At 34.8% G+C, this 23,040-nt stretch overlaps 1 protein-coding gene across 1 annotated transcript; it reads right to left on the bottom strand.

Annotated features, from left to right (window-relative positions):
* Positions 1–2,082: 2,082 nt before the first annotated feature.
* Positions 2,083–13,908, bottom strand: LOC137387083 (hydroxyproline dehydrogenase-like). Its single transcript, XM_068073377.1, has 9 exons — positions 13,635–13,908; positions 11,254–11,429; positions 9,263–9,389; positions 8,106–8,190; positions 7,599–7,837; positions 7,081–7,144; positions 3,540–3,759; positions 2,907–2,995; positions 2,083–2,559 (listed from the first exon to the last, which is right to left on the bottom strand). Exons 1-9 carry the CDS (start codon positions 13,905–13,907, stop codon positions 2,393–2,395), a joined length of 1,440 nt encoding a protein of 479 aa, XP_067929478.1. The 5' UTR covers position 13,908; the 3' UTR covers positions 2,083–2,392.
* Positions 13,909–23,040: the final 9,132 nt, after the last annotated feature.

Genomic DNA, 23,040 nt, shown 5'->3' with positions numbered 1-23,040 from the left:
TATATATATAAAGTATAATAATGTTTAATAAGGTAAGTTTAAACAAACTTACTTTTGTTTGTTTAAACTTAAGAAATCTACAGCCTGATGATTGCGCAAGCAGGAAACTGACAGTAGCTGGAAAGAGATAAGTAAACTATCTAATCCTTTACTAATTTATACTGCTCTATTCTACATGTATGTTGAACACTCTGACTTTAGTTCGAGGTATGGTAAATTTTAATATATATACATGTATATCATCACTTTTGTGATTTGAACAGTCCGGTGTCAGCACATTGACTTTCTTAAAGCCTGTGAGGCAACTTAGTTCTTTCATGACAGAAAGTCAATTTTCATTGGTAATAGGACTTGTCTCCCTTACCTGATCTGAGCTGCATGAATAAGGCTTCAATAGCGGAAACAGTACTGTCTCTAGCACGAGTATATATATATATATATATATATATATATATATATATATATATATATATATATATATATGTATATATACAAACTATAAAATCCTAAGAATTATGAGCTAGTATTACTAAAATTAGAGTGCTCAACAATATATTGGAGCAGCTATATACTAATAAACTATTTAAAAGCAATACTTATCTTTTTTTCTCAGCTACTGTCAGTTTCATGATATTCTCATTCATCAGGCTGTGTTGAAATAAATAAAGAGTCACCATCTTGTTTATTTCAACACAGCCTGATGAATGAGAATATCATGAAACTGACAGTAGCTGAGAAAAAAAGATAAGTATTGCTTTTAAATAATTTATTAGTATATATATATATATATATATATATATATATATATATATAAAATTGTTTCCTAACCCCGGTTAACCCGTACGGGTGGTAATTTCTACTCTAACTCAGTCTCCTACCAGAGACCTGGGAGTTTGAGCACTAGCCTCAAGATCTTAGCTGTTCCCAATAGCACACTTTTCTGCAGCTCACTTGAGTTGATTGCAAGAACGACAAACTTTGGACGACAAAAAAAGGCAAGAATCGTGAGTTCTAGTCTAGCAGAATGCGAAATTTTAATTTCATCAATTTTAATAGCTATAGCTGGACATACTGAAGGTTTTAATAGCTATAGCTGGACATACCGAAGAACAGATCGACCAACAGACAGACAGACGACAAACTTTGGATTGCAAGAACGATAAACTTTGGATGACAAGAATTGAATTGCAAACAATGATGCAAGTTTGTCGTTCTTGCAATCCATAGTTTGTCGTCTGTCTGTCTGTCCTTCGGTATGCCAGCTATAGCTATTAAAATTTAAGAAATAAAAATTTTGCATTCTGCTAGACTTGAACTCACGAATTGGTTTGCACCGTGCGACTTGTGTCAGTGTGATTTGGAAATCGCACAGAATTTAAACTCCTAGAAAAGTGAGAGAGTGAGAAGAGGGAGAAGGATAGAGAGAGAAGAAGAAGGAGAGAGGAAGAGGGAGGGAGAGAGAGAGGAGAAGGAGAGAGAGAGAGGAGAGGGAGAAAGGAAAGGGAGAGAGAAGAGGGTGAGAGTGGAGAGGGAGAGATGAAGAAGAGAGGGGGAGAAGGGGGAGAGAGGGGGAGAGAGGGGGAGAGAGGGGGAGAGAGGGGGAGAGAGGGGGAGAGAGGGGGAGAGAGGGGGTGAAAGGGGGGAGAGGGGGAGAGAGGGGGAGAGAGGAGGAGAGAGGGAGAGAAAGGGAGAGAGGGAGCGAGGGAGAGAGAGAAAGGGGGAGAAAAAGAGAGGGGGAAGAGAGAGAGAGAGAGAGAGAGAGAGAGAGTGAGAAAGTGAGAGAGAGAAAGAGGGAACAAGAGGAAGAGAGAGGGAAAGAGAGGAAGAGAAAGAAAGAGGGAGAGGAAGAGAGAGAGAGGAAGAGAGAGGGAGATCATGACGCGTAACATCACACAAGTAACAATTACAAGCTGGCTCATATAGTAAAGATTTAGATAAGACTATGTTTCTAGCTTGAGTTACTCAAATTAACCAATTTGCTAATTTAGCCATTGACTAATTTAGCCATTGACTAATTTAGCCATTGGCTAAATGGGTCAACTTAGCCGATGGGAACTACATTAACTGCCACTGTTTATACGCTGTTTTTATTACCTGTGCAAAGCCGAGCATTCAACTGGTATAAATATGTAAAGTTCATAGGGTTTCTCAAACGAAGCAGTGTGAGCGAAATGTTTTAATATGTTTCAGAAGAGAAAATATATTTTTTTAAAGTAAACATTTTTTAGTTTTTGGTTAAATATTTATAAATGTTACAGAGAATATATTTCTTAAGTATTCATCGGTATTACAAAAAAATTGTATAATTTCAATCAGCAATCAATCCTGTATTGAGCTAGCTGAATATGCTGACTGAAACAAATATATCTTTTGATTCCAATCAATAGAAATGTTATTTTATTCCCATTCTTCTCAGCACTTCGAGTTTTAGGAGTTGTCTTCCTTCATTGGCTCCATCAATCACAGCGGAGTTCTCCTGAGATCGTCGAGATAAAAAGGGGAGAGCATCACTTACACTTCCTGCTGCCATAGATTTGACAACTGGATGGCCAGCTTTGCCTGTATAATAAGTTACTGTTATTGGTCTATTCTCAATTCTTGGAGTAGTTTTCACGCATCAGGAAATGTAAAAAAAAGAAGAACATTTAATAACCAGTTGAATTTTAGAATTATATCCCTACAGCTGTATTATTTCATGTTATGTTATTCCCTGCTATACCATTATCTGCTTTATCTCCCAAGTCACTTCCTCTTGCTGTCGGTCTCTGCAAGAGAAAGTGACTTGTTCATGGTAATTAGTAGCACCGTAAGTTGGGGAGTGTCCTAGAAGTTACCTAGCTCAATATACTTTGTTTTTTTTATTAGATTGTAACTGACGCATCTGTGAATTGTTTTTAATGACTTACTCAAAGCGTAAGTAATGTAGTCGTACATTCCATAAGTCTGTCCAAACATCACCTTATTTTCTCCTGGTTTTATGTTCAGGTCGTTCATTCTATAAAATAGTGGAGTAGGTTTACAGTTTGCTGTGTGACAAAAGAAATGCAGAGTTATTGTAGCAAATGCTTAATTTAATTGTTAGGAAGCACCTTATATTTAATGACCTAGTTACCAAACTTGTTGACCTAAATGCCTCATCAGCGAGCTCGTCGGCTATAGTTACTTTGCCCTACATAGTATGCCTATGTCCAGTAACAAAAATGCTAACAAACTAGAGTTTTTGACGTAGTTAATAAAGAAATAGGTGTAGATCATCCTTGTATTTTCTTTACACTAGGAAACGCCACGAGTTCCAACAAGGCATAAAAAAAACCAAAGAATACTAAATATTCATTTTCGCAGTTTTTAGCCCTAAATTATAGAATCTTCATTGGCCCCTACATGGCAATACTGTGGATGGCAGGCTCAGGTTTGCCATAAGCTTTAAAAGTATGAAGCTGTGATTAAGTTAGCCTGTGGTCACATAATAATTACCAGTTGCTTAAATGTTTATTAACATCCAGCAACTAAATATTGTTGGTTTAGTTTTAAATGCTTACCTAAGAATAGCTTTTTGTATAGATCTTTTGTTGTGGGAGGCCAGAATAAACCGAACAGACCTCTTGCCCGTGTTATGACTGATTTCAGTGAGAAGCCAGTCCACTATCCTGTCATAGGATTTGTTAGTATCTTCATAGCTATCATGCACCGGTGAGGGGTAGCCTCCTAACCTGGCTGCTTCACCTTCGGGCACCATGTATGCGCCCCTCACTACTTTCGCTGCAAGATTATGTTTACACTAATTACAATAAGTTGTACAGCCAACTTAGCAAAAAAATGTTTTTGGTATGCTTAACGATGAGAGTTGATGAGAGTTGAAGAGGTCAAGTATTATAGCTGTCAAAAGTTGTGTATGTATTTTAATGTCATGCTCCTTAGATTGCATTCACTTCTACTTATATGGACAGCAGTTTTAGAGAAAAATACGAACACAATGATTCAACACTTGCCTTTTCAGACGAGATTAATCAAAATCTAATTTGGTTTTTTTATAACGCTATTGTAATTACACATGTGCAGATGATCATATTGAGAGACTTAGTAGTTTCATATCTTCTTTGTACAAATTGTTTATTTATGTTTATGACATCATATAGCAATACTTTTATTAAATTGTTTATTTACATGTATGATTATGACACCACATAGCAATACTTTTATTAAATTGTTGTTTTTACGTTTATGACATCACATAGCAATATATTTATTTATTGATTTGCTTTTGGTATCACCAAATGTAAAACATATTTTTATAAAAAGGTTTATAGACTGCCCAATAAAAGTATATATAGGTATGTGCATATACCTATATATACTATATATATATATATATATATATATATATATCTATATATATATATATATATATATAGATATTCAAATGTACATATACCGGTATATACATGTATATATATATAGATATTCAAATGTACATATACCGGTATATACATGTATATATATAGATATTCAAATGTACATATACCGGTATATACATGTATATATATATATATATATTCAAATGTACATATACCGGTATATACATGTATATATATATATATTCAAATGTACATATACCGGTATATACATGTATATATATATATATATTCAAATGTACATATACCGGTATATACATGTATATATATATATATATTCAAATGTACATATACCGGTATATACATGTATATATATATAGATATTCAAATGTACATATACCGGTATATACATGTATATATATAGATATTCAAATGTACATATACCGGTATATACATGTATATATATATATATTCAAATGTACATATACCGGTATATACATGTATATATATATATATTCAAATGTACATATACCGGTATATACATGTATATATATATATATTCAAATGTACATATACCGGTATATACATGTATATATATATATATATTCAAATGTACATATACCGGTATATACATGTATATATATATATATATATTCAAATGTACATATACCGGTATATATATATATATATATATATTCAAATGTACATATACCGGTATATACTATATATATATTCAAATGTACATATACCGGTATATACATGTATATATATATATATATTCAAATGTACATATACCGGTATATACATGTATATATATAGATATTCAAATGTACATATACCGGTATATACATGTATATATATATATATATATATTTCTCAAAGTTTGTCGTCCGTTTTCTCTTGTCTGTTCTTTGGTATGTCCAGCTATAGCTATTAAAATCTTGGAATTAAAATTCCGCGCTGTGATGAATTTGAACTCACAGATACTGCATCCGCAAGATTACCGCAAGCTCTACCACTGAGGCACTAAGGCTACAACAAGCTCTACCACTGAGGCACTAAGGCTACAACAAGCTCTACCACTGAGGCACTAAGGCTACAACAAGCTCTACCACTGAGGCACTAAGGCTACAACAAGCTCTACCACTGAGGCACTAAGGCTACAACAAGCTCTACCACTGAGGCACTAAGGCTACAACAAGCTCTACCACTGAGGCACTAAGGCTACAACAAGCTGTACCACTGAGGCACTAAGGCTACAAAAGGCATATTGATCTCACACATTATTATATACCCTATACCATATACGCTCATGCTAAATGATGTATTATTTAAAACTTCATGAATTGTATTAACTCTATGAAACACGATGCTTTTTTGAGTTATTGTGAATTTCTATATTGAGCTTTTTGTAAGGTTCAATTTCTAAATCGCGGAAAAAGTCAATATTTTTCTCGCGAACAATTGTATTATCTGGAGTAGGAATGGCCTCTACATTCCCTCACCGTTCGGTCAGACAAAGACAGGATGATATCTCATTTTTACATTTGTATCAGTAACGAGAGGTACCAGTACTGTCGTATTCAGAGTTTTGATGGATAGCTCCTGGTAGACCAGTAACCTTTTTTATACACACACACACTTCTATGCACAAATTGTTTATTTTTTCTCAATTCATTTACATAATAAATATATTAATAATAATATATTATTTTGTTACTATTTTTAATGATGACGATTTTTACCAGGAGGTGATTTCATTAGATAATTACTATGGGTTTCTATACCACTCTATGTGCGTCTAGAGCCTATGATAATGTCACATACTAGTGTTGCCACGCGAAATTGTTACCATGGCATGCAAATTTGCATGCCATGGTAACAATTTGCACAACTGCTGCACAACTACACTGTTCTCATGATATGTAGTTTGAGGGTTAGAATGGCAAGTTTTGTTATATGTTAAATAATAGTAAATTCTGAACATGCAACTGAACATGCCATTGAAACGAACTAAAATCATATAACTGTATACCAACTAATTTTTCAGTGTAATCGTAGCAAAACAGACTTACTTTATTTTTGACCATTACGTGCTAATAATTTCACATTCACACTTAAACACCTTTACAATATTTAATTTTTCTCCTAATGTATTTCAAAGAAACACTTCTTTCAAGTTATGAAGTTCAAAAGTTACAGTTGTTTGACAAAGTTTGTAAACCTTTACAGCTGTTTTATTTTTTCTCAATTTATTTAAATTGCTCAAAACACTTTTCTCATGATATAAAATTTGAAAGTTAGAATGGTAACTGTTGTTATATGTTAAATAAAAATAAATTTTCTTTGCAAAGACTTTTATCACTCGGGCGATGCTGGACATTCAACTAGTATATATATATATCAGAGTCTGTGTCTGCGATTCCAGACACAGACACTGATAAACACTAAGAACTAAACACTGAGAATTATAGGCTAAGCAATTTGACATATATATATATATATATATATATATATATATATATATATATATATATATATATATATATATATATGTCAAATTGCTTAGCCTATAATTCTCAGTGTTTAGTTCTTTAAAAGAACATAAGACCATGGTTTGAGTTGTAACAGTAAGAGTTGAAGGTAAACTCAGAGAGATTTATTTACAGAGGCAGCTCCATCTGCTGCTCATAACGGTATTACTTGGCATCCACCAAACATCGCTTACCTCCATAGTGAATCTTGTTTGCTTTTGCAAACTTGAACTCTTCTTGAATGTTGTGATAAGATTTCTACAAGTAAAAAATATGGCTGTAAAACCCATCTCTGATTAAGGCTAGACAAGCTCACACATCTATACTAGCATATTGTCTCTGATTAAGGCTAGACAAGCTCACACATCTATACTTGCATATTGTAGTTTCACTTCTGTCAACAATAATACTGGTTGTTAGTAAAATAATGGTTGATTTGTGTTTCTGCTAAAACAAATAAATACAGAAAAGTCATTTATATGTGAAAAAAAGATGTTTTGATGTTCAGCGCTTAAAATCAACTGGATAACACAAAATATTTATGAACATAAATTGAAGCAGAGTTGATAAACTCCAAATAGTAAATTTATCAACAATATACAATTTCACCCATTGTAGGTAGCACCATTACCTAAAATAGCGCAGAGAAGAGGCCCACACTACAGCCCTGTCAGTATAAGTAAAAGCTAAGGCTAGGTAGAATAAGTAGTACCTTCAGGTAACACTGAGTGGTATTCCACACAACTGCGCTGTCAGTATTACAAGTGAGAGCTAAGGCTAAAGCCAGAGATGTTATTGCTGGATTTATAGAGATGTACTCCGCATCAATCATGAGTACTGTGTTTGTTTCTTTCGCCTTTTTTCCAACATCCGCTAATAGCCTCAGCCCTTCTTTTAGCTCTTCTAACATAGCCTCAGAAGTACACCTACTAGATAGCCATTGCAGACTCTCTGAAAGATATGAAGGACATAGTGTCATAGAACTCAATAGTCACAGGATCAAAGGCACCTTACTATGATGTCATAGACATAGAGACATAAACCTAAAGCATGACCTTTGGTTTATTGGCCTAAAACCATTTCATGTTTGCTGAGAAAGAAGTCACTCCAAGGAAAATGGCCAGAGTTATAGAATGCTACAGGGGCGTTGTCAGTCGTCCCCCTATCACTACCGACATGCTTATGTGTTGTGATACAGCACCAAGTCATGTTTGCTTACTTGAAGACCCCAAGCTATTCATATAGTCCGCAGCATCATGGCTGAGTTTTTCTCTTTCCTCAGTAGTCATAGCCGAGAGCTCAGTCTATAAAAGTTAGGAGACTGTTGTAATACTGTTTTTATGTTGATTACACAAATATTATTTTTAATTTGTTTTTAGTTTGTTGCAAATTTTGGCTCACTGAAAAACGCTAATAGTCCATATTATTTCAGTTTTCTTTGTGTTTTCATACAATTGTATGATGACAGACTTTAAAAATTAGAGTTTGATTTTAGTAGTTAGCGAAAATCAAGATTTTCACCAAATGGCTGATTATAGCATGTGCTCTCAGGATAATTAGTTTTGGCATCACAGCCAAAGAAATAAAATACATGTGTAGATAGGCCAGAACCTTTCAATTGGAAGTGCGAGCTGTTGTTCTCAGGAGTGCGAGCTGTTGTTCTTGGGAGTGCGAGCTGTTGTTTTCGAGAGTGCGAGCTGTTGTTCTCGGGATTGCGAGCTGTTGTTCTCGGGAGTGCGAGCTGTTGTTCTCGGGAGTGCGAGCTGTTGTTCTCGGGAGTGCAATAATCAATGATGAAGACAAAGAGAATGTGTTTGTCATCGCAACGATTTGCTTACATGAATTCAGATTTTAATTTCTTCGATAGACCAAAAATAAATATCATAATAAGCCATCAATCCTAAAAATGATCTGCGCATTTCACTCACAAGAAAATACATTGTGAGCAAATAATGAGAAGCAGAAAAAATAATTTCTGCAGCGAAAAAGCAGAAAAAAGTCAAAGATCATAAAGTGAGTTGCTTTTTTATATTTTGCTGCCATGTGATAACCTTAGACTCTTTTCTGAATGGCCATCCAATAACACTGTTTTCATATAATTATTCCGAATATTTCTTTTCATTATGTTTAGAGTCCTTTTTGATTTCATTAAAAACAAGGTAGTGCGAGATTACCCTCGTCTGTCATATTGGTTGATGAAAATGAATATGAAGCACTGAGTTAGGCAGTAACTGGACATTTTAAATGTATTCTATGGAGTATGAATTCTGATAAATAAATTCAAGTCTTTGAATAGTAATGCTGGTTTTAGAAATTTGTAGTAGTTATCTGCACATTGAGAAGACAACTAAAACAAGTTTAACATTTCGCTCTTACCAACACCGGGGTACATAGAAATGCTGTTAGTCTGATTTGCATGTACTTTTCATGAGGAGATGATTCATCCATTAAATCCTGCATGACTTCTAGAGCCTTGGCATGAAATACCCTTGCTTCTTCCTGTCTAGACGAATATAATGATGAATGAGTGACCTATCGGGTCTAAAATAACAACTATGGAATATATTTTGTGCCAGTTGGTGATCAAATGCTAAACTAACAAAATATTTATGCTAGCACTAGAAAGTGCATATAGCCTTTATCTACTGCTTGATAATGTATACTAACTCTGTCACTACATACTTGTGTACATGTTCAGTTTTGGGATATTTGTGGCATATCTATAGGATGCCTATAAGATGTCTATAGGATACCTATGAGATTTCTATGGAATATCTATAGAGCATCCATAGGATATCTATGATGTCTAGAAGTATAAGATGTATATAAGATGTCTATGAAGTATCTATAGGATATCTATAAGATGTTTATAGAATACCTATAAGATGTCTATGGAATATCTATAGGATATCTATAGGGTGTTTATAGGATGTTTATAGGTTATCTATACGATGTATGTAGGATATCTATAGAATATCTATAGGATGTTTATAGGAGATCTATAGAATATCTATAGGATATTTATAAGATATCTATAGAATATTTATAGAATATCTATAAAATATTTTTAAAATATCTATAGAATATCTATAAGATATTTATAGGATATCTATAGAATATCGATAGGATATTTATAGGAGATCTATGGAATATTTTTAGGATATCTATAAGATATCTATAAAATATCTATAGAATATTTATAAAATATTTTTAGAATGTCTATAGCGCATGTGTCAAACTTACGGCCCGTAGGCCACATTCGGCCTACCTTGTAATTAGATCTGGCCGCAAGATCATTTTACATTATTGTTACTCGTGGCCCATCGATATGAAGCACTGATGACATCATTCTGCACAAAACTACAGATCCCATAATGCAACGCTTCAGCTGCTATGATGCGTACTTATCACGTCAATTTAATCAGAAGTTTGTTTCAGAATAATATTTCTGTCAGTTTTCATCCATATTTATGCTCTAAAAACATTTAGTTTTAGTGTGTTCAGTGTTTATGCTGTTCGGCCTGTGACCTAGACTGTGTTTTGAATTTTGGCCTTTTGTACAGTTGAGTTTGACATCCCTGGTCTATAGGATATCTATAGGATATTCATAGGATATCTATAGGATACCTATAAGATGTCTATGGGATATCTACAGGGTTGTAAAAGGCAAAAACATCATGTGATAGTCCACTGAAAAAATAATCTTCGCAAAACCATTTTCTTAGTCAGCTTCAGGCACAACTTTTCAGTTAAATTAAAAGTAAAAAGATAATAATAATAATAATATGTATCAAGGACATGAGTCCATCTCTGCCTTGAACAAAACCATGAATTAATGACAGCTTACTGCAACAGTGCAAGTTTGCCAGCGTGTGTAGCAGAATGACATATGATGACAAGTGCTTGTAGCAGTGATATCAATTAGCGCTTGTTTGCAGATACTGCATAAATCTACATTGACTATTATGTGGTTAGTACCCTGGCAGTTTAGCGCCGCTGTGAGAGATTGTCAGGTATAATAACTATACCCAGAATTATTCCAACGTGCAGCATGGGATTGAGTGCCACAGTTTTTAGAGTATTGGACTACCATGCTGAAAGTCGTGAGTCTCATTCCCATATGATAAAAAATATTTTCTCAACTTTCAACCCTGGCTACAAATAGACTGACAGATTAGCACCCTGGCAGTCTCTTATGCAGTAAGAGATCATCAGGTGTAATAACTATACATACAATTACTCTGCAATATTAATGGGTGGTAAATTTGTGAAGATGGTAGTGTGTGAGAAAGTGTAAGCTCGAACTCTGTACAATACAATCTTGTTTCCCAACCTTTGGCTAAAGCTTTGAACATTTTTCAACATACTTAGCTATTGCTTCAGCTACGATGAGTATAATATTGCCGCATCCTGTCACACTTATTCTCTCGATGCTCCGTCTAATTTCAGAAATTGTCACTCCACCGACAAATTGATTATAGAACGGTTTGACAAGTAGAGAGGTCAAGGTGATACCGACATTTCGTTCCATCACATCAAAAATCTAAAAAACACCAAAATTTTGCTGATTCAAGTTTGGAAAATGAAGAAGATGTAAATCAGATCGGAACAAGGAAAAGTGGCAGCAGACAATTTGGTATCAGACTATTCATATCTTGTGCTTCAAAGCATATAAGTGTTTGTCATGTGGTTCAAACAGGCCTCTCTCACATGCTTTAAACATTTCTAAATTAGCTCCTCATATTATATATTGTTTCTTATTTCTTCAAACATTTGTAAAAAAACGATCAACAACTATGTTAGTTTTTTATTGCTAGTTTGATTTATTTTCTATTAAAAAAAACATCAAATCAGTAGGAAAAATTACGACCCTGTTCACTGAGAGATTGAATCATTAAATTGGCAGAATCTTATTCCAGACAAGCATAAGTTTAGAAACTACTATAAAGTATGGCGTATCTAGCTGATTACACATCATTTGGTGTCTAAAGAATAAAAGAGAAGACAACTCGTAACATCATACTTTACAGCTAGTGATATTAATTTATTTACAGCTCATTTATTGACCTGATAAACTTGCTAAAAAAGCGTTTGAACAATAAGTTGCAAATTCCTTAATATTATACCATGTAGGCTAAGATAGACCTAGTCGTTTTGATTTACTACTAAAATATTTATCTGATAGAGAAATATTACAACCTGCTCAAAATATATATACATATTTGTTAGCTTTAATTCATACTTGTAGACTATACAAAAACATTGATAGAAAAATATTTTGAGATCATTAAAAGATGAAAAAATTAAATTTTTGCCAGAATCAATATTGAGTATCAATTGTTTCTAAGAATGTTCATTGAACATTATCTACATATTATATTATTATAATAATAATAATAATAATAATAATAATAATAATAATAATAATATACATACATACGTATATATCATCATATTATATAATAATGATATACATGTATTTACGAATTGTATAATAACAATGAGATACACATATCTACATATTGCTGGAATATGTAGATAGATTAAGATGCAGTTATACTTTTAGTGTAAAGTCTTCCTCTCTTATTCAAAGTTATCTCCAAAATAGATTTCAATTTACCAAAACAGATACTGATTGTTCGCAAATGAGGGCAATTACGATTGGTGTCCCACAAGGATCAATTTTAGGACCCCTCTTATTTTTAATTTTTATAAATGACTTAGTAAATGCTGCACCTGCTTTGGATTGTATTTTATTCGCAGATGACACCAATATATTTTCAACAGATAATTCTAAACTCCAAGAGGAATTAAATATTATTAATGAATGGTGCCTATCAAACAGACTCATTTTAAACAACAGTAAAACATTTCAAGTAGTTTTCAAAAATCCGTCTAAAAACACTCAAAATTATAATCTAAGCCTTTCTTTAAACAATTCTCAACTACAAATCAAAGATTCGACTCAATTTTTAGGTATCACGCTAGACAACAACTTGACTTTTAAAAAACACATCCAAAGTCTCATCAAAAAACTTAATTACATATTACTAATATTTCGTTTCATTCGCCCCTACCTAGACAAATCAACCATGATCAATTTGTACTACAGTTTTTTCTATTCTCTTTTAATTTATGGAATCGAGTTTTGGGGCCACGGCAACAAAACTGATTTAAACAAACTTTTAATCATGCAAAAAAAGGCAATCAGAATAATACTCAATTTTAAACCAAATCAAACAGTTTCCAAAAATTTTAAAATTTTAAAAATAATGCCAATTGAAATTTTATTCCAGTATCGCCTGCTAATGTTTTTAACAAATTCTTTCCCCATGGAAGAGTTGCAAGATTTTATGATAGATCATTGTCAAGATACCCGTTTAAAAAGTAAAAATCAATTAAAGTTGAAAAAGTGTTTGTCTTCTAAGGGACAGAGATCGATATTTTTTAGTGCAATGAAATTATATAATAAATTTTTGAGTGATTGTGCGGGCTCTGCTCCGGGTCAGCTGAAGGCGAAGTTGGTAGAGCGCCTGTGGGCGTCCTGGGACTGTCCTTCCTGACTCTGGTGCTCCGGAGTGTGCGCTTATCGCTGATTCTGTTTCTTTTCCTACTGCTTGCTGGGGCTGCCTTGACTCTAGCCTCTGGCTATCTGGCATGTCCTATTGCTACTCTGTGTATTTTTTTACTCATATTGTCATGTTATTATTACGCAATAAAAATCAAATCAAATCAAATCAAAACTTACCTTGTGAGAGTACAAATTGAAAGTTCGGAAAGAGCACGCTTTCAGCACTAAGAAAGCTCTAGTCAATTCCCAAAAAGATTTGTCCTCAAAGACCTTCTCATGGTCTGTGAAGTCGGGCATCTGATTGGGCACCCTCAAGGAGTCGTCCATTTCTGTGACACAAGTCTGCGCCGCTGCGGTGCTGTATAGTTTAGCAGAACTTTGGAAGGGCCAAAGAGTCCATCTTCTGCACCCTCCATAAGCAGCTCTCATTTTGCTCATCTCGAGTAACATTTTGGACACCTACAGAGGAGTCTGAAAGCTCAACTGATGTAAGTCAGCACCCATTCCTACTCTTATCTTTTGGCTCGGGTCCAGTATTTGCGAGGATGATGATCATGCGTGTATAGCTGACAAATGTCTGTCCGATACAGTTAACCTTTTGACCTATCACAATAGGGGGTATTGTCATCTCTTATACTGGTGTTATTAGCTGATGACCACTTCTGTTATGTCAAATACATAATTTAATAATTACTTAGCCTTATAAGCAAGAGTTGTACAAAAATATGGAAGCTGCTAATACTTGTATTTCTTAAACTATAACAAACCAATAATACACAGCATGTCAATGTGCCATATACTGACTCTATAAGTCTTCTGTTACATTACGTCAATTTGTCCTCAGGGTGGATATAACAATAGAATTGCTGCTAAATGCGTTCTCTCCTCAGCCTTTGTCGCTCCCATTCCACCATCGTACTTTAGAGGCAGTAGAAGCTCCCATAACTTCCTTCAACGCACATTTTACTGATAGCAAGAAATTTGTGTAAAGTTTTTGCTTCATATTCCATAAGAAACTATATAAATGAAAGCATCAAGTAGATGCAAGTTCTCATATTTGATTTGTATAACGAGAGTCTCATAGTTAGTCTTATAAATATCTTTATTTTTGTCTCTGCCCTTCGAAGAAAAAGCAACGTATAGCAGTATTTGAGGTATCTGCTACAGTACATATTTCTTTACTTTATTTTGAACATAAAATTTTTTTGCAGCCTCAACGTTTTAGTGGAGGAAAAAATAGAAAAAAACAATTTAAATTGGCATTGGGAGTGGGCACTCCTCTGAACATGACGTAAGGGTATCACAATTATTAACCCTAAGACAAGTGTAAACGATTAGAAAAAAGGATAAGTTGTTGACAAAAGCAATAATACCCCAGCTACTCTACAGTTACTCTACAGTTACTCTACAGTTATTCTACAGTACCTCTACAGTACCTCTACAGTTACTCTACAGTTACTCTACAGTTACTCTACAGTTACTCTACAGTTACTCTACAGTTACTCTACAGTTACTCTACAGTTACTCTACAGTTACTCTACAGTTACTCTACAGTTACTCTACAGTTACTCTACAGTTACTCTACAGTTACTCTACAGTTACTCTACAGTTACTCTACAGTTACTCTACAGTTACTCTACAGTTACTCTACAGTTACTCTACAGTTACTCTACAGTTACTCTACAGTTACTCTACAGTTACTCTACAGTTACTCTACAGTTACTCTACAGTTACTCTACAGTTACTCTACAGTTACTCTACAGTTACTCTACAGTTACTCTACAGTTACTCTACAGTTACTCTACAGTTACTCTACAGTTACTCTACAGTTACTCTACAGTTACTCTACAGTTACTCTACAGTTACTCTACAGTTACTCTACAGTTACTCTACAGTTACTCTACAGTTACTCTACAGTTACTCTACAGTTACTCTACAGTTACTCTACAGTTACTCTACAGTTACTCTACAGTTACTCTACAGTTACTCTACAGTTACTCTACAATTACTCTACAGTTACTCTACAGTTACTCTACAGTTACTCTACAATTACTCTACAGTTACTCTACAGTTACTCTACAGTTACTCTACAGTTACTCTACAGTTACTCTACAGTTACTCTACAGTTACTCTACAGTTACTCTACAGTTACTCTACAGTTACTCTACAGTTACTCTACAGTTACTCTACAGTTACTCTACAGTTACTCTACAGTTACTCTACAGTTACTCTACAGTTACTCTACAGTTACTCTACAGTTACTCTACAGTTACTCTACAGTTACTCTACAGTTACTCTACAGTGATTAAATTGAAAAGTTAGTTTTAGTTTTTTGCTAGTTTGAGGGGCCAAAAGGGATGAGTTTGAGATCTTAAAACGGCTTATATTCTTTACCTGTATTTTACATTTCCTATAAAGTAAACCGCCCTATAAAGTAAACTTTCTCAGAATGGATTATTTACATTGTAGGAGTGTCTACCATATTAGAAAGTACAGAGTTGTTAGTCAGCTCTGTTTATGTTCACACAGCACCTACATATAGCATTTACACATAGCACCTACGTACATACAGCACTTACACATAGCACCTACACATAGCACCTACACATAGCGCCTACACTGCGCTAAACTATTTTATAAGAAGCACAGGCTACACAACTTGAAGTCTGTATTAACCATCTCATATATACATATGAGGATGAGGACTGTGACATACTCTATTGACTACATGGCCTCCAGAGTAATCTGCTCTTGTATCTTATGCAACTCTTGCTTTACGAATAGATTGGCTGTGGCAGGCAGTTTTGCAGAATAGATTATGAATATAGCTGTTATGTTGTCAACTTGTCCTTTTCTCCTCCCTTTTATCAAAACATTGGTATGATACCGTGTCACCCAGTGATTGATTACAGCCTATTTTAACCCACTGATGGACTTACCAATCCATATTCTGGTGACAATTCAAAGCTAAGAAGCAGAGCTTGTCCCTCCTACTACAATGCATGAAAGGAGCAGAGCTTGTCACTCATACTACAATGCATGAAAGGAGCAGAGCTTGTCACTCATACTACAATGCATGAAAGGAGCAGAGCTTGTCACTCATACTATAAATATGATAATAAAATGTCAACTGCTGCAGACTAAAGGCACGCATGTTGCTTGGCTCTTTTAATGTTACTACCAACAATTTCAAGTTTTTATGCAGCTTTGTACACAGGTAGCCCTTCCATTCTCAAAGCTTACTACTGCAAACCACTTATCATTAGCTGCATTACCAGGGAGTTGCCTCCTCATGCGTTGCTCAAGGACAACAGGTATACTGGTATACGGGTATTGTAATATTGCTATTCTATCATCACATAGTTTAGTTTTACAATTTAGTATTGTACTACATATGAATAAACATAACTTGTCTTATCAACATTCAGTAGTAGGCATTGCTGGCTACCAGGGTTCATCAATTACAAACTTACAAAATTCATCTCACTAACAATAACAAGTGTTAAGTGTACTCCTCATAACAGTTATATATATTTCAGTTGGTCTTTCTGACATTCTGTCGAGGATCCATTGGTATCAGAGGAACCAAATGTAACAGGACTAATACAGGCTGAGAGACGACAACTCTTAAAGATCTTGCTAGCTTTCCTGAATTCAATCCTATTAGAAGAGGTGTGTTTGAAGATCACCTAAATAAAGTACGAGCTGAACACTCTTTTCCTTCAGTAGATGTACCAGTCAGCCGCTACCTCTGTTACTCTACACTGCCTGACAGCTGGTAAGTTTCTGAATACAGAAATGCTGGTTTAATTTTCGAATGCTTTTAAACCTTGCCAGACAGGGTACAGATTAGCACAAATTAATTACCATAGTTGAGCTAGGATAAACAAGCTGTAAGTTGACTGTGACTATTACAGTGTTATATTGGTAGAGTTTTTATAATTTAGGTATTTTCGCTACAACCGACGAACTGGTGTTGCCAACAAAATAAGGGAGGGTCTTTTTAAACATTTATCAAACCTCTGCAAAGAGAAATTAGTGGAAGCGCTGTTGATAGGACGACTCCTGATTCTAGTTGAACATAGATGTTAACAAAAGTAGTGGAACTTCACAGACTAATGTCTCTTCCTCTAGACAAAGTTCAGCAGCCTCTGCTCAACCAATAGCTACAGTGGAGTTAACTTCTCTTTTCATAGACTTATCTGGTATAGTCAGAGAAAAATCAGAGTCCACTCAGTGTCTCAACTTCTGCTACACACTCGATAAGGGCTCTAAATCAATAGCTTTGCAGGTGTTACCTGTGGGTTGATCTTGGGACTAGCTTTTTGACCAATTATGTCTCTTGTATAAACCTTTGCCCTTAGTAACCTTTGCCTTTAATAAACTTTGCCCTTAGTAACCTCTGCCCTTAGTAGCCTTTGCCCTTAGCAACCTTTGCCCTTAGTAACTTTTGCCCTTAGTAACCTTTGCCCTTAGTAACCTTTGCTCTTAGTAACCTTTGCCCCTACTCCTTATTAACCTTTGTCATGTATAGAGCCTTTAGGAAAGAACTACTGATGAAGATAATATGGTATTTCTACCACTTATTAATTCATGGCATTTCACTTTCTTATTTTATAAACTGCGCTAATCATGTGCACTTGCTACTAGAGAATATATGTAGTATGTAGAGTGTATAGTATGTAGAGTATCTTTTATATTTTAGTCAATGTTTCCTTATGTTCTTTGCCAATAGTACACATCCTGACATTTTGCTAACATAGCCCAGAAATATTTAAGATCTGATGCCCTTCTTTGCGCTTCCAATGATCTGTTGTTAGTCTCAAACCCTCGTCATATGGATTGCAGTCTAAGCTCACCTTTCTTAAGCTCAACTTGCTTCTTAGAAATAAAGTAGTGAGTTAAATTAACTTTTTTTCCAGCAGAATGACAAGTTCTTTATTGCAAGTGTTATATCATAAAAAATTGTCTAGTATCTCACAAGACAGCGAAAGACTGGAAAACAAGTAAAAAGCTGAATTTGTGCAAACAATTTCACCTTATACATAAATGTCCCATGAATAGAAATTCAAGTTCTTGTGCATCGCAAACAGCAGCGTGAAGAAGTACCTGCCATGCACTTTCATACGAATAAAACTATTGAAGTAAACAAAATAGGATACCCAAGCAACATAAGGATACAAAATGTGCTCTAAATACAATGAGACGAGCTCAAGCTTAACTCACATAATATGGCTACAATTTAATATATTATAATTACTCAAGTGCCGTTTAGTAGCCACATGTTTGCAGAAGAGACAACTCCTAATTTTGATCCCCACTTTACAAAACAGTGTTGCAGCTAAAACTAGGTCAACCATACGGAAGGCAGCAGCCAAGTTTATAAAAATACATTATGTTTTTTATTCAGTAATATATATATATAAGTTGTTATGGTTAATCTAGGACTAGCTCTGATGACACGAAACCTTATTACTCTATCACAAAATCCAGATATTATAATTATTACTGTCCCGTGTGTGCACCGAGAAGTCTAACTGGCAGCTAGTCTGAGAGTATTACCTAAACACCTACTTAATAACAGAGAAATTCTATATTCTCAACAACATTAATAGAATAACCCATAGTTACATGTTTCTTTAAATGTGCACCAATATCAGTGGTAACCTTGGCCGTTTCTCAAATGATCTCCATTACAAGTGACATAGCCTACTTCCAGCGTGAGTCAACGATGTCAAACTACATGAAAGCGACATCACACAAGCCACCGTTTTAGTTTGATTAGGAGAGAAGTCTGACTGTCTCTAACATGCATGGAGAACACCTGTCTGTTGCTGAGAGAGATACTTGACACGCCAGAGCCTTTCAGAGCAGTAGGGAGAGACAGTGGAAACTCGGCCAATATGAAGTCTGTCTTTCTGTTTAACACTAAATGAATCTGCATATGATAGTACTGTGTGTGTGTTTATTTTCATCAACAGAAACAATACAGAAACTTTTGTGAATACAATGATTTCCCAGATAGTAAGATGCAAACCCAGTAATATATAGAATAACATATTTCTATAAATCTTTATTGCCAGTGCAAGATGCGCTGTATTTGCAGCGTAGAGAACAATCTAGAACATTTCAGTTAACAAACGCAATAGTGTGAAACTGTGTGTTTAGATCTTTTGATATATGACCGGCAAATAGAGGTGGAGTTCAGTTAAACAAGATGTGTTTAACCCTTCTTCTATTGTGGCATGCTATCAGAGGTGGCATCCAATTAAAAGTAACATTCAAATAAATGTTTTACAGTATATATCTCTCAACTCCAAAACTAGATATCTTCAAACAAATGAAGTTAACAAAGTTTATAGAGAATGCATATTTTTATTAGTAATGTGCTTCATTATTTCAAACAGTAAAAACAAAATAGCCCGCCACAACAAGCGCATACTTAGACCACAGAACACCAAACAAGACTCAAAATGCAACAGAAGAATAAAACTGAATGTCCCCTCAACAACAACTATCTGCAAAAAAGTGTTATCGACCAAGCAAAAGTAACTAGATGTGGCAACAACAATAAAGAATCTGACATAGGTCTATGTGAAACTGAATTCAAAACTCAATACAGAGAGCACAAAACTTCTCAACAACATTAAGAAAAGAAGCACAGCTAAACTGAGCAAATACATATGGCAACAAAAAGACAATAATATCAATTACACACTGAGCTGGTCTGCTTTAAAACAATGCAAACCATACAACAACTTAATTAAAAAATGTAACTTATGTCTAACTGAAAAATTGTTTATAATCAGCAAGCCAGAGTTATCTTCTCTCAACAAAAAATCTGAAATAACAGTAACCTGTAGCCATTCCAAGAATTATTTTCTTTCACATTTTAGACAAACAAGAAGAAAACCAAACCAGTTTTAGAGGGGAAATGCACCATCTATATATATAAATCTAAAAGTTTGTGTGTGCGTGTGTCTGTGTGTCTGTGTGTCTGTGGGTCTGTGTGTCTGTGTGTCTGTGTGTCTGTGTGTAGTTAGGTTTGTCTAGCTATAGCTATTGAAATTTAGGAATGAAGAATCCGTATCGCAGAAGATTTGATCCCGGAACCTCCCAATCGCCAGGCAAATCAGGCAATTGAGCTACACGAGGTCGATGTTTTCATCAGGTGATATATGTCGCTGTGTATGAAAATACGCTACCTCCCTTCATTACGGCGCAACGTAGTTTTATGCTTGCTCTCAAGGCTCTTATTAGTAAGCTTACTCAAATTAGTCATTGGCAAGGTACCAGGCTAATAGCAACTGGCAGGCAACTACATTACCTCTCACTGCTTATAAGTTGATTTTAATACCTTCGCTAGTTCACTAGGATTTTTGCTAGTTTTGTATAAAGTCATTGTGCTAGTAACGCCTAAGGAATGCAAATGCTTGAATCTGACAATAGCTGGAAACAGAGGAAAGTTTGTTTAAACTTACTTTATATAATAGTAGGTTTGCATATACATTTATATATATATATATATATATATATATATATATATATATATATATATATATATATATATATATATATATATATATATAGAGGCTTCAATATCGAGGCTTCAATAGCCGAAACAGTACTGTCTGTAGCATGAGTATATGGCTCCCTCACTTCAGTTTGGTTGAGCACTCTGTGAGAGGTGCGGCACTATTAGCCTTTGTGCAAAGCTCATCACTTTTGTGATTTGAGCACTCTGGTGCCAGCACATTGACTTTCTTAAAGTCTGTGAGGCAACCTAGTTGTTTCATGGCAAGAAGTCAACTCTCATCAGTAATGGGATTTGTGTCCCTTGCCTAAGCTCTGAGCTGCACTGATGAGGCTTCAATAGCCGAAACAGTACTGTCTGTAGCATGAGTATATATATATATATATACATATACATTTCTCGAAGTATGTCTTCTCTGGATCTGTCATTCCAGCTATAGCTATAGCACACGCTGATTATTTTACCGATGCGGCCACGCGTTAATGCCCCTGTTAAGAAATATTTTTCGTAAGATTCATTTACTATATCTAGGGTCAAGGCCAATTCTTCTTGCGCGGACAATTGTATTGTCTCCGTATTATCGCATTCAAAGTTTTGATGGATATCATCTGGTGGAACAGTAACCTTTTTCAAACACACACACACTTCTATGCAAGAATTTCAATTACAAAAAGACAAACATGGTGATATCATTTTTTGTATCATCCTTGATTTGGCTCACTTGACCTATTTTGCTTGAAAGCAGCGTGTGGTCTAAAAAGCTATACCCAGCAGGTGAGATCACATACTGCAAAGCATAATATGTGCGTTTTCTGCTATACTTGGATGAGATGAATTAACAAGCACTGTACTACATACCACGCCTCCGCACAGCATTAAAGAACAACTCTAGATGGTATTGTGAGAACTTGTACATCAGCAGGTAATCTAAATGACCAGGCTTCAGTAGCTTCTCAACTAAACTGAGCACTACATCAACAGCACACACCAATACAGTAATGCAAACATGCCTACAAACAAACCACCAAAATATGTCAATACATAAACATTGTTCATTTTCTTACTGCACATGAGTGATGCTCAAATAGCGGCCTGTGGTGGCCCACTATCAAATTTAACGTGGCCCACCTTACAAGGTCTCCAAAAAATTACTTTTTGCACATATTTGGAATGCAACCCATTTTAGGCTGGTTTGTAAAGCTTTATGTAGAGTATTTCTCTATACAAATGGCGCACATAATCTGTATTCCATTTTCACTAAAGACAACTAAACATAATTTGTTATTGACACGTGGATGTAATTGTAAAGAAATCCCATGACCAATCACGAGCAAAACGAATGTTTGGGAGCTTTATGATAAATGCATATGCGCACACAACTCCCGAAAAATTATCCGTTAACGGCCGTTACCAAACCCTTGTACAATAATCCCATCAAAAAATTTAACCATTTTTGTGTAGAGTCATTTAAGTATAATAATGATACAAAACACATATAAACGTATTTAAATATGTTACCAAGCCTTTGAAAAGTTTCAGCAATATCCTAAAACTAACCCATCTGATCGGATTATACATAAATAGACATATTAATTTGGCCAAAAATCGCGATAAAAACTTGACAAGCTTTTTCTAATCAAAATTAAGACTGGCCAACAAAACGCCAATAAGGCCGTGCAACAAACAGTAGAACTATTAAGTTGTGCGCATTTCACGATAAAAACGTGCACATTTCACAGGTCTATGGCATTGTCTAATTGCCAAAGGTTTCTGTAATTAACGTAAAAGTACTGAAAAGTAATCATTTCTTTTTTTCCGATTCTACGGGACTCTGACATTTTGGACACTTATAATGAGTACTTTGGTATTCAAACTGATGTCCAAAGCAGTGAAAGCAAAAGAAATGGCGATGATATTTTTCTAACGATTCTTACAATATTGCCTATAAGATTATTGTAGTATAATCTCAACGTAGATCTATACCTGTATGTTAATAAGCTTAGAAGTATCCCGGAGAACTTTTTGATCAGCTGGCATCTAGTATAAGAA

This window comes from Watersipora subatra, chromosome 2 (genome assembly GCF_963576615.1).
Source record: "Watersipora subatra chromosome 2, tzWatSuba1.1, whole genome shotgun sequence".
In the NCBI taxonomy this organism is placed as follows: domain Eukaryota; kingdom Metazoa; phylum Bryozoa; class Gymnolaemata; order Cheilostomatida; family Watersiporidae; genus Watersipora; species Watersipora subatra.
This window is presented reverse-complemented; position numbering and strand designations above follow the sequence as displayed.